We start from the raw sequence: 15220 nt of genomic DNA on the forward strand, positions 1-15220 counted from the left end.
ATGGTTGTTAGTCTCGGTCTGCCTTGCAATTGGCTGGCAACCGATTCATGTTGTCCCCCGCCAACTGCCCAGTTAGTTGGGAATTTTATTCATCACTGGAAAGAATGAAATGTGCTTTACTGAGCACATTAGGTCTTTGTCAGAAGGTAAGGGTAGTGCCAATCAGTCAAAAACTGTAGACCAAAAACGAATGTCCACGACAGTAGACACAAATGAATAGGCTAGTGCACACAATAAGTTTGGACATGGAAAGTCAATGGAAATGACATTGCGGGGTCATTTTAGCTTTTCTGACTGTGGCTCATTATAAGCAAGTGCAGTTTGAGAGCATGACTGGTGCTCCTCGCTTCACACCATGAAAGGCAACCCACGCCCTGCAGGCGACGAGCGGATTAGCGATGAGCGCGTGTGATAGGAGTCCCCCGACAAAGGCTTTATTAATTAGCCTCACGTGACCTAACATGCGACACACACGGACTTTGATCGGAAGTTTTCTCGTCAAGCTTCATCACATCTCGCGCTGCAATCCACTGCATGATGTCAAAGCGCCGTGCGTGCAATGCGCCGGAGGGGTGTGCACAAGAGGGGAGGGGTGAGAACGGAAAGGGGGGTGCACCATTTCCAAATTGGTCAGGCAACTTTGGCACATGGCTGACCAAGCGGCTAGGTTGCACTTTAACCAAGGAGCGATTCATTGATCGATCACAGAAAAAGGGGGCGAGTCGTTTTTCGAAGCAGACCACGCGTCATTAGCAAACACTTTGAGGGGTACTCACTCACTCGATCTGCCGGTGCTTTAGAGGAGCATCTCTGTGAACCGCAGCCAGCTTGAAGGATGACTTCTCCCGGGACTAAGCGCCTTGAACATCGCTATCCGTCCTGGCCGAGCTCCAAAGCTCCTTTTAGCGACTCTCAACGCACATTGTCGTCGCCTCGCAAGACGAAAGCTTCGAGGTTAAGACAAATGCCTGCTATGAAACCGTTTTTTGGTGTGTGTTATTGTGTTTTTGGTAGTGCCTAGCAATTGTCAGACAGAGCCTACAGCAGACAAGTGACAGCAGCTATTTGAAGGGATGCTGACGCGGAAGCTGAGGGGCTCGCCTCCTTCCTCCCTACTCAGGCTCCATCAGTCTTGCAGGACCACGTGACAAGTAGCGGTAAGCACCGCGCTTCGCTTCCGGTCACAGATTGTAAAGTAAAACTAAGGTTTTGTGTGTGTGTGTGTGTGTGTGTGTGTGTGTGTGGGGGGGGGGGGGGGGGGGGGTGCTAACTTCAATGCTGGGACGCAGGCTAGTGAGGCTCAAACTCATAAAAGATTTACAAAACGAATAAAGTGATCTTATGTAAATTGTTCTTATTCATTGGATGGCCACGCCCATCTGGAGAGGCTGGCTGCCCCAAATTGAATAGGATGCAAATTGAACATTTTCGTGAAGAAATTATTAAGCGACCTGTGAAAGATGATTTCATTTCAACATGATTTAATTTTGTTCTTTCAACACTTCACATGAAGTGCCACCTTACCTGAGCACATGTCCGTGGCAGGAAGCACAGTGAGGCAGTGATTTCCATGTCTATCGGCTCTTGGTTTGGGTCTCCTCATGCAAGCTCCTCATCCATGCAGACTTCAAAACAGGAAGGGCAGAACCCATTATTACGATTATTATTATTATTATTAATAATTAGTTATTATTGCATTGAAGGCGCCGTTTTGCCTATACAGTATGGAGTTTACCTGTACTCTCTCTAAACACCACCACAAACTGAAGAACAAAACCCAAGACAATTGGACAAATATTAAGTGACTTATTTTTAAATTGCTCTTATTTTGACAGCAATGTACCCATATCCTGTAAGATCCCCCATTTTAGGCTTAGCTTGACAGCACTGGAAACATCCATTCACTTGAAGTCGACCTCAGTCACGCGGGACTCCAAGCGGCCAAAGTTAGGTATTACAACAAGTGCTCACTAAGCCGCTGAAAGCATGATGTCATTATTAACTCAGAGAATACTGGAGAGAAGCAGGCTTCTGCCAAGGTCCATGTACAGTTGTATACACTCATTTACAATGATGGTGGTGATGACTTGTATTACTTTTTTAAAATTAAAACAGAGACTTTTTTTTTCACCGCTTGCAAATTATATGTTTCTAATGTATTGACACATTTTCGCAAATTCCCTATAATTATACTACAGTATTTTTATATTTTCATTTATATGATGAAAGGGGCTGGAAACACAGCACTCTTTTTTTCTATAAATTTCTGCTTTTATTTACATTTTCCAAAGGTCGCTTTTGCAACATTCTGAGAAAATCACAATGTGCCACTACTGGTGAGGAGTTTCTAGAAAAAGCCTGCGTGTTACACATGTGTTCCATGGGGGCTACCTGATGCCCAGGGGCACCATGTTGATGACCCCTGCAAAAGTACTGTTCAGGGAACAGCAAGTGCACAAGTGTAAATAGAATTACTGATTCATGTATTGTTGAAATTGCTCTATTTTATTTTTACAAAAAGTCAGAATGTCCATGTAGTTCACTTGCATTTGTACTTATTACACCTATTATTTCCATTAAAGCAATAGGACCATTTTGGAATAGTTTTTATAGTTTTGTGTATATCCTGCTGAGACCCAGCCTCTTCATTTGTGTCCAATGTAGTAGACATATTTTTGCTCTATATATTTTGACTCATTGGAGTTAACCTATTCGCTCGAAGTTTGCTCAGTAGAGGACATTTCCAATCATATCTCATTGTGTTTTGGTGGTATTCAATTCACTCTGCTGTCTTGTTAAGACAAATTGGGACATAACAGTAGACACAAAAATAGGTCTCAGGATAACTATAAAGCGGGTTTGGCCTGCTTGATATCAAATTGAGGTGAATGTGGCCCTCGAACTAAAATGAGCTCAACACCGCTTCGGCTAATGTTTGAATGTGCCCGGTTTTGTATGAACGCTTTCATGTGAGAGCAAAAACACAAGAGAGGCCAAATAAACCATATAAAAAGTGACCGCATTAGATGCCCCGAATGAGGAAAAAGCCTGGTCCTTTTGAGCTCTGTTCTTCTATTGTTGTCCACTCTGAGCCAGACTGCTGGCTCGCTTTCACAATGCGGGTCCCTTAGAGCAGAGCGCCACTGGCTGGCCTGTCGCTTCACATTAGCGTCGTTGCCGAGAAGGGCAGCCCCGCTGGGGGACTTGGACACGCTTGTCATGAAAGGAGAGCTGTGGACACACACCCGACACGTACTAATAGACACATGCATATTGTGAGTAAAGGAGGTGCTGGGCAAACTGGGTAAACCCAAGGAAAGCCTCCATCAAGGTTTTGAATGGAACTTTAATGGTGACCTGACTTTAGCCTTGCCAGTCTTGTAGGACTGCAGAAATCACTCACACCAGTCATGCATTCGCTAAATGTGTTCTCGTTACATATGCAGCAGGGGAGGAAGAGCAGACTCTACAGAAGATTAGGGTTTCATGAGGAATAGCCTTTACAAGCATATGCAGCTTGTAGTAATGTAACAAATGTACACAGTGGCTCTAGAAAGTCTAGACACCCTAGTCTGACCTCAACCCATCGGATCAGGCCATAACAAATTCTTCTGAATGCACGCAAGGGAAATGTTAAGGCAAGGTTGAAGATTTCATCCATTATTCCATTTCAATTCCAGTAAGAACAAAGGGAAAGAAAAGGAAAAGGAAAAGGAAAATATTTTTAGGACATTGGTTCTAATATGGGTGCAAGCATTCCCCTGGGGGTACATGAAGGCACCTCAGGGCATAGGTGAGATCTTAACAGGGTTCCTTCAAGCATCAGCAAACCTAACACAATGCTTTTCAATGCCATGACAAGAGAGTTAACCATTATTTTCAAATTAAGTGCAAGTTTATTGGAAGAATATTGCAATGTGTATTATAGTCACTCATTTGCAAAACATTGTGTGCCATTTGGTTTAATCTTGGACTTTGGTAACAGGAATGAGATAGTTTTCCTTTTCAAATGAAGAGTAATAATTTGGAACGTGAACACATGTACTGGTTCCATGCTGGTCCACGATTCATATGAGTCATACTGCTCATTTGTAGTGTGAGAGCTCACAGTTTGGTTTCATGTCAATTCTGAAGGTTAATTGAAGTAGATGGGACAAGCTCCTCTCAGGCCCATATGGGGTATGAAAGATAACGTGGGTCTGCAGGCATCAGAGAAGCACAACATATTGTAGGGGTTTGTGATGAAATGGGATGTGAAATGTTCTTTGGCTCGGGCCGCAGAGGCGTAAAACATTTATCAAGTTGAGGAAAGAGGTGGGACCAAGAGTGGATTGAGAGGGAGGGGCTGATTGAGTGCAGGTATGATTACCCCAGGAGTAACATAAAGTACAGGCAATTAAGGGGGTCAATGAGATTTCAACAGAGTTTCTTCTGGTATCTGCAAATTGAATAATTTAAATGTTGTGACAGGAACAGTACAGTTTGAGTTTCAAATTGTTCAACTTTATTTAAGTGACTCCTGAAAAATGTTCGGACGTTAAGTTTTATACGAATGCCATTGACGCATTTTTCTGGCAGGCTAGCCAGAAATTCAAAATATTGTCACACCATCCATTTTCTGGAATACCTGCATAAAGTGCAGCTAGAGATGCAACTACAAATGTAGTTCCTTAACTAAATCAGACGCTGTTGGCAAAGCAGTTTTAAGATTTTTTTTTTTTTTAATCTGAAATTACCTGAGTTGATGAGGGGGTATTTAGCCGGAAAAAAAATTAATCTGGGATCTATGGAGGCAGACGTGCTAACCAGTCTTTCACCATGCGGCCAAAATATCAGATTTTTTATTAATCACAGACAATAAAGAATATGCTAATAACTTAGTAAAGTTTAGAATTTGGAACCTGAACATTTTCTCTGCTATAATCACTGTGGGGATTGCATCGATAATGAACCGCGAATGATTGGGGTTTCCGTTACCGTCGTAAATGTTGTTTGATTTTATGGCCACAAGATGTCGCCTCTTTTCCATCCTCGCGTTGAGAACCTTCAGCTTTTCAACGTTACAATAGCGCCCCCGCCGGCTGATCGCCCCGCCACCAATGGCCCCTCCTCCTCCACCTCGCCGCCTAGCAGCAGCGTCTGCCTGCCAGACAGTCGTCAGTCACCTCGGCTAAGCCGACACGAACGGCGGCTGTCGCGGTTTTCACCTCGAAAAAGACGCGGCCGAAAGGAGGCGAGACATGAGACTCGGCTTTCGCCACCACAACTGAGTTAGCTCGGTAGAATTGAAGCACGTTAGGGGCGGCTTGACGAAGTGTTTCTTACCCGACTCGGAGTTGGTGATTGCGGACTGGACACGATGGGCTGCTGCAGCGGCCGGTGCACGCTCATTTTCCTCTGCATCTTACAGTTGGTAAGTGAGGGATATTAAAAAGTTTTCTGTGTATTGCGTGACAGGGTGACGGCGGCTTGCCTTTTCTGAATGACGTAGTAAAGCTAAAGCTTTGAAAACACGTCAGGAAAAGGACATGACTTGTCTTGTTTTTTTATTTGATTCTGGTTTCTTTTATGATTTGGGTTTACTTGCTTTGATATTGTCAGGTCATGTCAGTTTTAGCCAGAGCCACAAAGAGACTTTATACGTATATAGAGCAATTATAGTTCAAAAGAACCTGGAACACCCTGAACTGAAGGAGCAAAACGCAGGATGTCGGTCTCAACCATGGTTGCTCAGTCCATTGTGGAGGGGTTTCTAGACCCCTAAATTGAATTCTCAACTTCTTCAAAATTTAGGTGAATTAATACCATAAACATATGAAAAATGGGTGGCACAGTGGAAGAGTGTTAGCTTGTTCGCTTCACAGTGCAGGGGTCGTGGACTCTTTTCTGTATGGAGTTTGCATGTTGTCCCCTTGCTTGTGTGGCTTTTATCCGGTACTCTGGTTTCCTCCCAGATGTACTGGACTCTAAATTGTCCCCAGGTGTGATTGGGTGTATGAGTGGTTGTTCGTCCCTGTGTGCCCTGCAATTGGCTGGCAAACACCTCAGGATGCCCCCCCCCACGCACTGCCCGGAGACAGCTGCGGTAGGCATCAGCAAGCCAGCAGCCCTAGAGAGGATAAGCGGCAATAGAAAATGGATGGTTGTTTTTTTTAGTCTCACAACTCTGTGTTACAAAATTGTACAAATGCTGACAACTGCTATTTAAATTTACTTTTGACCTTAGACCTCTTCATCATGGCCGACGTCATCTCTTAGCGTGTCTTCGTTAGTGTCTTTGCTAAATTGCTAATGTAGAGATCGTCTTATTTTAGTTCAGTAGTTACGAATTAATTGTGAAACAAATTTGTTGTTCTCATTGGTGGCGCTTGACTCTAAGCGGTTTTAGCCAAACCTCTGTGGACAGTCTACTGTACGCCTAATCACTTACGTTAGGGCTCTTCCTACTCTGCATTTGCCAAGCAGCTGCGAAAGTGAATTACTTCTGGGCATATGGGTAGGCGGATGAGATAGATGTAATGCTTTTTTTTTTTTTTTTGATCGGTGATCCTGGTATACGAGGCCTTTGCGTCTTCTCGCATTAGTGTAGTGAGATCTCAATTTCGATCCCTAATGATCCATCGTTCTACCCTTCTATGAACCCACTTTTTAAGGACACACCAGTTCCCTCTTCACACACACTCATCTCAGATGTTTGATCTCATTAGAGAGAAAGATCATTTGTTAAGAGGTCTATAAAACTGTCAGCAAGGTGCCTAAAACATCCCCCAAGACTCCAGGAAACCACTTGCCTTTCCCCAAGGCGCTATTTCGTCTTGGCCTGACACTTCCTGGCTGCTAAAACATACATGTGCACGCTTGCAGATTTCTGATCACTTTCAGCTACGATAAAGGGTGGCGTTGAACCTTGTGTGACCTTTCAGAAGGTACGCAGGTGGAATACGTGTGTGGGGCCCCACTCCTCCTCTGGGGGAAACGTATGCTTTGACAATGAGCCACGTTACTGCAAGACCATTACAGGTCAAGGTTAACATTACGGCCGCTCCGATTAAAAATAGCGCCTGTGAATGTCTTGTGCTAATTATTCTGACTGGAAGCTTTGATCAAACCGCTTTTTCCATCTCAGCCAGCGCCTAATTGAATTGTGCTGCACTTTTATTCATCAGCGGGCCTCACGCGGGGACCCGACTCTCCTCAATGGAAGGCAGCTGATAATGAGGCTATATTGATCGAAGTGCGTCCTCGTTGGGCAGACTAACTATTCCAGACAGCGGGCCTGGATGCTTGTCAGAACCTCGATTCACCCCAGAGAGCGCAGAGGAAGCTTGGCCTGCTTAATGATCTGTTTGTACCCAGAAGAGCTTGTTTTATCCGAAACGTTGACCTCAAGATGACCTGGTGTGGAAGTGTTGGACATATTGGGGACCTAATCAAGACACATTGCACTGTGAATGTAACCTAGTAGCCATGACATTGGATGAGAGTAAAGTATGGTTAGTGAGAAATGATTGATGAAATTGTCGGGTCAAATTGTGCTGACCACTCATACATAATTGCATTGAACCATTGGCCTCAAAAGTAGGAATGAACCAATTGTCAGACGTGCCAGTTATCGGCGTCACTATTTGGCATTTTAACAAATATGGGCATTAATTTAAATTCCTAAGAACAAGCTTTTGTCCGCTGCAGTGGAATTTTCTTTTTTATGGTCAATTTTGTTTGACTCATTAAATGTATGCTACTAAGTCCTAGTGTGCTTCTTTGAGGGCATTACAACCTTTCCAATGATATCCTGTTTGTTATTTGTCTTGCTGAAATAAAACGCAGACAATAGTACACACAAATGCAAATGAATAGGCTTAGTCTTTCGTTGTATACCTGCTCTACCTTTTTCTTGAATTCAAGTTATTAAAAAATGCAGCCTCAGAGAAACACCCACAGATTTGTAGTGTAATCCAAACTTCATTTAATGTCTTCAAAAATTGATGGAAAAGAAAACAATTTTTGCATTAAGAGAAATGCTGCTTCCCACATGTCTTTCATGTCTGAGTGGAATGCAAAACACACCGGAAAGTGTATTTATTTGATCTCAGATGAGCAGAAGGTGTCCGTGTTCCTGAGGCAGTCTCAGAAAGTCCTAATAGACAGCCGGTCCCTTTTTCAATTTTTGATGGCATTCAGCAGATACTGTAACAAATAAACCAACTTTGTAGTGAAAGCCTCCGACAGGGTTCAGCTAAAGTGCTTCCAAGAAAGTTTTCCCCGGTGAAGCAGATCCTGAATAGCATTGTCTCAGAAGGCTCGACGTTATCCTTTGGTATCTTGTCATCTCCCACACATTACAAGGGCTTGGGGCTGTGTGTCTCTCCCCGTGCTTTACCGCTAAGTCTTTTGCTCAATAGAACATTCATAATTGCGACTGAATATTCATCAGGAATTTTGGATGTCGGTCAACATTTTGTCCCTCCACTCCACTTGCCCTACTTATATGCCATTGTACTGGAAACAACACGCTTACGCTACCCTGCTCAATCACAGTTTACTGATAGCAGTATATTAAATTGTTGTTGCATCGGTATAATGTGTGTGTGTGTTTGTGTGTAATAGAACTCTCAAAGGGTAAGGGCCAGGAAAACTAAGGCAATAGTATTTTTTGTAATCTATGAATAATGATGACAGAACACATTTGCAGAAAGTGCAACAATTTGGAGTTGGTTCTGAATGCAGTTTGCACTTTTCGAATGTGATGAGAAAGTTGTTTTCAATGTCTTTCGTCTGTCTGTTCACCTTCTCAAGATTGTATGCGACAGAGGCTCAGCAACGTGTTTGGCATTGATATTTACACTTGGAGTGCTTACCCTCTAAAACTTTTTTTTTTTTTTTTGTAAAACCATTACCACTTTGTCAGGTCTTGCAGGTCGCCTTAGTTATGTACTCCGTGTGTACAGTGGAGCCCCACTATATGAAATGAATCCATTCCAGGGTTGGGATCATAAGGCGAAATCGTATGGCCGTGACGCCCACCGATAGCAAATCAGCATCTTAGGCATACAGTGATGCCGACCAATAGCAGACCAGCATCTTAGTGACGCGGTGACGCCGACCAATAGCAGACCAGCATTTTAGTGACGAAGGCAGTATAGTGAGGTATGAGCATGGTGCGACTGGCAGTCATACGCACGCACACTGACCGCCAAGTTTGAATTTTGTTGATGCCGTAAATCCGTAAAATTGCCGTAAATAGGAGATGAAAAAACTTCGTAAGCCAGGGACGCCGTAACCTGGGGATCCACTCTACTTGTTTGCTTCCTTTGTGCTGATCAAACCCCCACTGTTGCATTCTGCACGGTCTTGACCCGCATGTTGTTATTTGCGTGAGGTCAACATTCTCATCAGCCACGCAAGAATACACATAAAGATCCAAGAATAGACATAGAAAGATCTTCCCACTTCAAAACCAGGTTCACCGTACCAGCCGGCGTGCTGTGCGGCGTGCAAACCAATGTGATTGACTGTATAAGAATTGCACTCTTGCTCAGACTCGTCAGCTACCCCCAAACCCCCGGATGTGTCATCATTTTATTTGGGAGTCTAATGCAGCCTGGCTGTGAACCATTGCTTGAATGTGGAATGAACATTCACCAACACTACTGTAGCTGTTGGTGAATGCAACATGCTCTGTATAAGACCCCCCCCAACACTACTTCCTGTCTTTGCCCATCTCTTCCCCGTTGAGATTCCAGGTTTGAATATTTGAATTATTGATGGCTGAGATTTATCACTCGAGCCACAAACTCTGATAGAGCTTTGATTCTCATCTGTTGTTACACATGGGGACCCATATTTTCTTATTGTGTTCAAGTGGTAGAGATGTTCAATACAGCTTTTTTTTTTTTTTTTTTATACAGATACCAGTACACTTAGTCAGTGATACCAAGTCCCGCTGGTACTTGATACATACAAGTTCCAAAAAAACAATGACGGATCAACATTATAACACACACACACTAGTACCAGTACCATTATCGAGCTAATACCTGGTGTTATTTCAAGATAAGGTGTAATAAGTGACTAGCTCTTATTGGCAGCCGATACGACTATGGCTCATGTATAATTAAATACTCATGGTAGAGCTGCAATGAGTAATCAATTCATCAGCAACAATGGTATTTGATTTTGTTATCTGGTATTTGTATGGTTTCTATTGCTCCAGAGTGTGTACATCCGTCTGTGTCTGTCTGTCAATAACAAAAAGTAGAAGCGATAATTGTGCGTTTCCATACCCAATGTATTATAGCTTGGTAGAATTATTATTTCCTTTTCCACTATGCTGCTAAACTGCTTTTCTGTGCTAATAAGATGCAGTGTATTGGGAAGCTGTCATACTGAGACTTGGGAAATGGAAAGCACATTAGAGTATTCCTTCTGACAGCAAACTCTTTTGCTTCTGGAAAGGCTCGTGGGTTTCCGAATGGCAGCGTGGGGCCCAGACTAAGCAAACATCATTTTCTCTGGACAACTGATGTTCCAAAGATAGCTCGTTGCAATTTTTATTTTGATGGTGCCCCACCCAACATGCAACCAGTCTTGAATGGCTGTGTGCTGCGCTAAGACTATGTTAAGTTCTGCAATCAACATGAATCTTTGTTGATCAGATCGCAGTTCCAAGTCCAGGATGGTGGAAAGTGTTTCAGCCTCGCACTGAGGACATGTGCAAGACAAAGTCTTGTCCTATTCTAGCTGTCTTCGAGAAGTAGGCTGAGTACACCCTGAAGTGGTAATCAGCCAATCGCGGGGCACACAAAGATGAACAATCGTTCTCACAAACTCACCTAAGGACAATTCATAGTGTCCAATATACCGATCCGGCATGTTTTTGGGTTGTTGGAGGAAACCGGAGTACCCGGAGAAAACCCACACAGGCATGGGGACAAGATGAAAATTCCACACAGGAAGTGGATGCAAACACATGACCTCTGAAAGTAACCCCCCCTAAAAAAGAAGACATATTTTCAAATATGACGTGAAGCGTTTATGAATTGCAGTTTTCTATTTTCCTAATTTGCGATTTCTACATAAAATAGCTCCAAGGGTGATACGAGTGTCGACTTCCAATGTGAGGATTAATACCTTGTAATAAAGCGAGGTATCGGCCTGATACCAGTACTAGTTTCAGTACTCGCTGATCCCTAGATAACTCTAATGACGTGGGTGTTGAAATACCATCTTTTTGTCCCTATTCCCTATATCCAATATGACCATTTACACTTTTAATGTCATCCATTTATCAGACCATTAATTTTGATGAACTAACCTTTGCTGGGGATATTCGTCCCTGCACAAGGTTGAATTTGTGTGTGTGTGTGTGTGTGCGTGTGCGTGCGTGTGCGCACGCCACATAAATGACACTGCAATTTGACTTTATAATGGAGATAAAACTGGAAGTGTTTGCAAGCCCATTTCTCTTTTTCCATTTCAACGGTTGCAGCAGTGTTATTTGTTTACGATGGCATGACAGAAATTGCTTTGGGATCCTTGATTGATTCGACTCCGTTGAGGGGCTGAACAACATTGCTTCTCACAACCAAAGATACGAGTGTTCAGGCATGTTTTATTGGTAGTGACTACTTAGGTTTTTTTCTCCAAGTATCATGTGTGAACAGGCCAAAGCTATAATATATTCTATGAAGTTGTTAACATCCTGTGGCGGTGGATTAAAAGGCTCCCTGGCTCATTCAGTTAGATGGTAGCAGCTGCTGCGAGCCATTATGAGAATTTACTTAGTCAATTAAATTGCTGCTTGATAATTAAGGTGAGTCAGTTGACGCTTTACCATTTTGGTCTGGATTCATAAGGAAGGTGACAGACTGATTTTGGTTTTGTTAATTTCATCGCTTTTATGATGTTTTTTTTTATACAACAATTTGAGAATGCTCAATCTGTCAAATAATGTGGTCATCAAATGAAGCAAAAAAAAAAAAGCTTTAAATATCTCAGCTGCATTCCTGTTTTTAATGCAACATTTACTAATCAAACAGGAGGACCCTAGGGTATGTAAAAGCACGTTTACGGTTAGATTTTAACCGAGCTTCTGCAAATGTAAGCTACCCTTACTAAGGAATATGGGCATAACAAGCGCCACTAAAAGGTAAATAAATTCTTTCTTTATTTTTTTATTTATGATGTTTTCTGATTGTATACATATTATATTTACGTAGCACTTACTATACTGTTTTGGTACCAATTTTTAATATGTATGTACAATTTTGATGTTTTTACCTGGGCTTGGGTTTGGATTGCCCGCCATTTGGGGAATTTGCCTTACGAGCCCAGCCGGGGAACGGTTTAAATTCGTAACCCGGGGGCCCACTGTAGTTAGAAAAGCGCTTTATAAATGCAATGCCCATTTACCATTCCGTCCCTGGCTGCAGACAAAGTGAAGATTAAACATACACACTTTTTTGGTACTGTCAAATGTATTACTACTGTTGTACTGTCTGATGGAACGGTCTTCAAAGATATGCACATGCAAGATACCTGACTAAAGTAAGACTCAATTAAAGAGTATCTAGTAAATGAAAAAGAAAAGTGTTTGTCTAATATCATTTTTGCCCAAATCAAAACATTTTTGAAAACAATAAATTCAGTGCCTCAAGGTAACTCACAACTAAACAATATAAGCCAGTTGATATACATTTTTGATCATAGAAAAATTAGGTAATTAATTGAGTTTGTTGTTTGTATGACTGTCAGTAAGCAGCAGAATCGAATATTAACTTCCTCACTGCAATTGACAACTATTAGAGGTCCATTTGAACTTAGTCATATTAGGCAAAAGTCCATTTTGACTGGGCTGGCCAATAATATGTTTTTATGTATAGTACCAATCATATACCGCTATTTCAAATAACCCTTTGTGTCATCAAGATTCCTGAATCAGGATAATCACAAAAAGATAATCCCCGCAGCATTGACCCCCAAAGACGTTATCACAAACTGCAAGCAGTCAAGTGGCTCGTGATGACTAGCTGCCTCTTAATCCCTCTATCAACTTTGAGTGCGTCCAGGCACCACCTTTGGCCTGCGATTTATCAACATCTCGACACGTCGGATTGCTACTATTAGTTGCACAGGCCAGCCCTGTAATTTATAATGACTTTATCCAGGCATGAAGAATTGGCGGCAGCGACTTTAATGCCTGCTGGGAGCAAACGAGTGAAGGCAAGCTCGCTCAGGCAAAGAGACATCAGACCTGTGATTTATTGCTTATCTCACTTGTTTCAATTGGGAAGACAATAGCTGTTACTTAGGTGGCATTTACTTGGATGCACAGTGAAATTAGATTTTCCCGTTAGTCTGACTTCCTAAAAAGGTTAAAAGTTGTCGTGCATTCACCCCAAAAAAATGAAGAAAAGCTTCTCTTGTTTCACTTGAAAGAATGAGACAAGTTGTCCATATCTGTCCTGCCCTCCGGTGACATTTTAGAGCCATTTTCAAGTTTTATGGCATATAGCTGTCTACATTTAATATTACATCCATAATTAATTTGATCATAAAATAGTTTTTCATGTACAATTAATACCGTTAAATGATAAGAGCGACTCCTGATCACTGAGTATGTAACAATCATCCACATATGTACCAAAATCAAAACACAGGATTTGCTTGCCATTTATGCACGATCAGCCAATCAGTAGGAAGGTTTTACAGGTCACTACGTTAGCGGCTCACTACTCCTGGAAGAGTGTTGCTGATCAAATTCCAACCCACTCCCCTGTGATCGGCTTCTTCGGAGATGTGGGCTCGTTTAGCCAGATGGACTTGAATGATGGTGGTTTGTGTGTGAGATCTTTCACTCCTCAAGATTGATTGCCGTCATTTCAATAGACAATTGAGTTAGCGGCGATCTGAGAGGCTTACTGCAGCGCTGAGAGGAGGATTTGGAACACATGCACACCTTGCTCATGCCTATACATTATATATACCCAGTATAATGGCGTAACTAAGCTTTCACTCTTTTTACATTATGTCAGACAGGCAGACTCGAACCCGTTTGGAGATTTGGAGCAATGGATCATCCAGGCGATAGGCGGAACTTCTTAGGAGCTGGTGCTCAGTCATTTGTCAGTCTGCTCTCACTAGGCTATCTGGAGCACTGCTAGCTAGTGACGAATTTGTGCTAAACGCTGGTATTAACACTGAAGCCACCGCTGTATACCATGCTGGCGAAAGGTGCCCTATAAAACCTTGTCATAAGTCATTTTTTTGTTAACGATTAAGTGATTTTCTTCGTTTTTGTAATTATTCCTGTGTACGAATAAGGACGGACTCAGACTGGTGGTTCAGTCTGCTCGCCCTTTTTATTGAAAGTAATGATTTCATAGTGTGCTTTAATCAAATTAAATTTCACCCGATTATTTGATTACTGGATGAAATAATGGATAGAATAATCTATTCTAAAAATGTGACAGCCTAGTGTACACTAATAACCGTGTATCCAGTACAAAAAAATGCTCTGATCATTTTTTTTTAATTGAAAGAGTTGTGAGAACTACTCAAGGGCTCATGTCTCATGGTGCATGTCTTATTCTCGTTGGTGGTCACGTACTTCGTCCTTTGTCACTTCCTGCCGCGTCTGTGGAGTTATTGCCCTTGCTTTCTATGCAAAGGGCTCTTAATTGTCACACTCTATTTGATCATCTCGCCTTCCCTCCCTGTCTGTCGTCGCCAGGTCTCAATGGGTGCCTGGTAACATTTCCATTTCATTAAGAGGAGCGGGCTCCATTGTGTGTGCTAGTCTGAAAATGACATGTCAACACAAAGCGCCTGGTCACTACAGGCTTGCACAAACATACACGCATGCGCATGCACACAAATTGGCAATGCAATCGAAAGGGGCTTGATTCCGATTTATATGGTTTCCCTTCACCGTTTTTGCTCAAATTGCTTTGTTTTGCCCAAATGGAGGTTAAATAAAGGTGACGGGGAGTGATGATGTCAATATTTAAGGTTTTTACTCATATATTTTCTCTACTTGCTACAGAGAGACAATGTACATCAATGAACAGTTCAATACTAAAATGTAAATGCACCCAATTTTAGCCAATAGGCTAATTTCCATGATATAATTTCCTGACATAAAGCAACAACAAGTCACAGGAAAGCAAAATGTGTAGAAAATACATGACTTATAATTATACAGATATTGGACTAATGTTGT

The 15220-nt window shown here is 42.2% G+C and overlaps 2 protein-coding genes across 5 annotated transcripts in view; one reads left to right on the forward strand and one right to left on the reverse strand.

Moving 5' to 3' along the window:
• Positions 1-5408, reverse strand: part of LOC148427183 (uncharacterized) — a 46114-nt gene extending 40706 nt beyond the window's left edge. The window contains exons 1-2 of one of the 3 annotated variants that reach the window (XM_088408788.1): positions 5326-5408; positions 1525-1625 (exon numbers count right to left, since the gene is read on the reverse strand). The gene's annotated coding sequence lies outside the window, so the exon portion shown is untranslated. Of the gene's footprint in view, positions 1-776; positions 1137-1524; positions 1626-5325 lie in introns of those variants that run through there. The other 2 variants (XM_088408790.1, XM_088408789.1) reach the window with 2 other exon arrangements.
• nkain4 (sodium/potassium transporting ATPase interacting 4) overlaps positions 5114-15220 on the forward strand; it is a 37559-nt gene continuing 27452 nt past the window's right edge. For both annotated transcript variants that reach the window (XM_088408795.1, XM_088408796.1), the window contains exon 1: positions 5114-5413. In XM_088408795.1, the coding sequence (XP_088264921.1) occupies positions 5360-5413 (54 nt within the window). In that variant the 5' untranslated portion in view covers positions 5114-5359. The remainder of the gene's footprint in view (positions 5414-15220) is intronic.

Source organism: Hippichthys cyanospilos, chromosome 2 (genome assembly GCF_059441005.1).
Source record: "Hippichthys cyanospilos isolate Australia breed blue-spotted pipefish chromosome 2, RoL_Hcya_1.0, whole genome shotgun sequence".
NCBI lineage: Eukaryota > Metazoa > Chordata > Actinopteri > Syngnathiformes > Syngnathidae > Hippichthys > Hippichthys cyanospilos.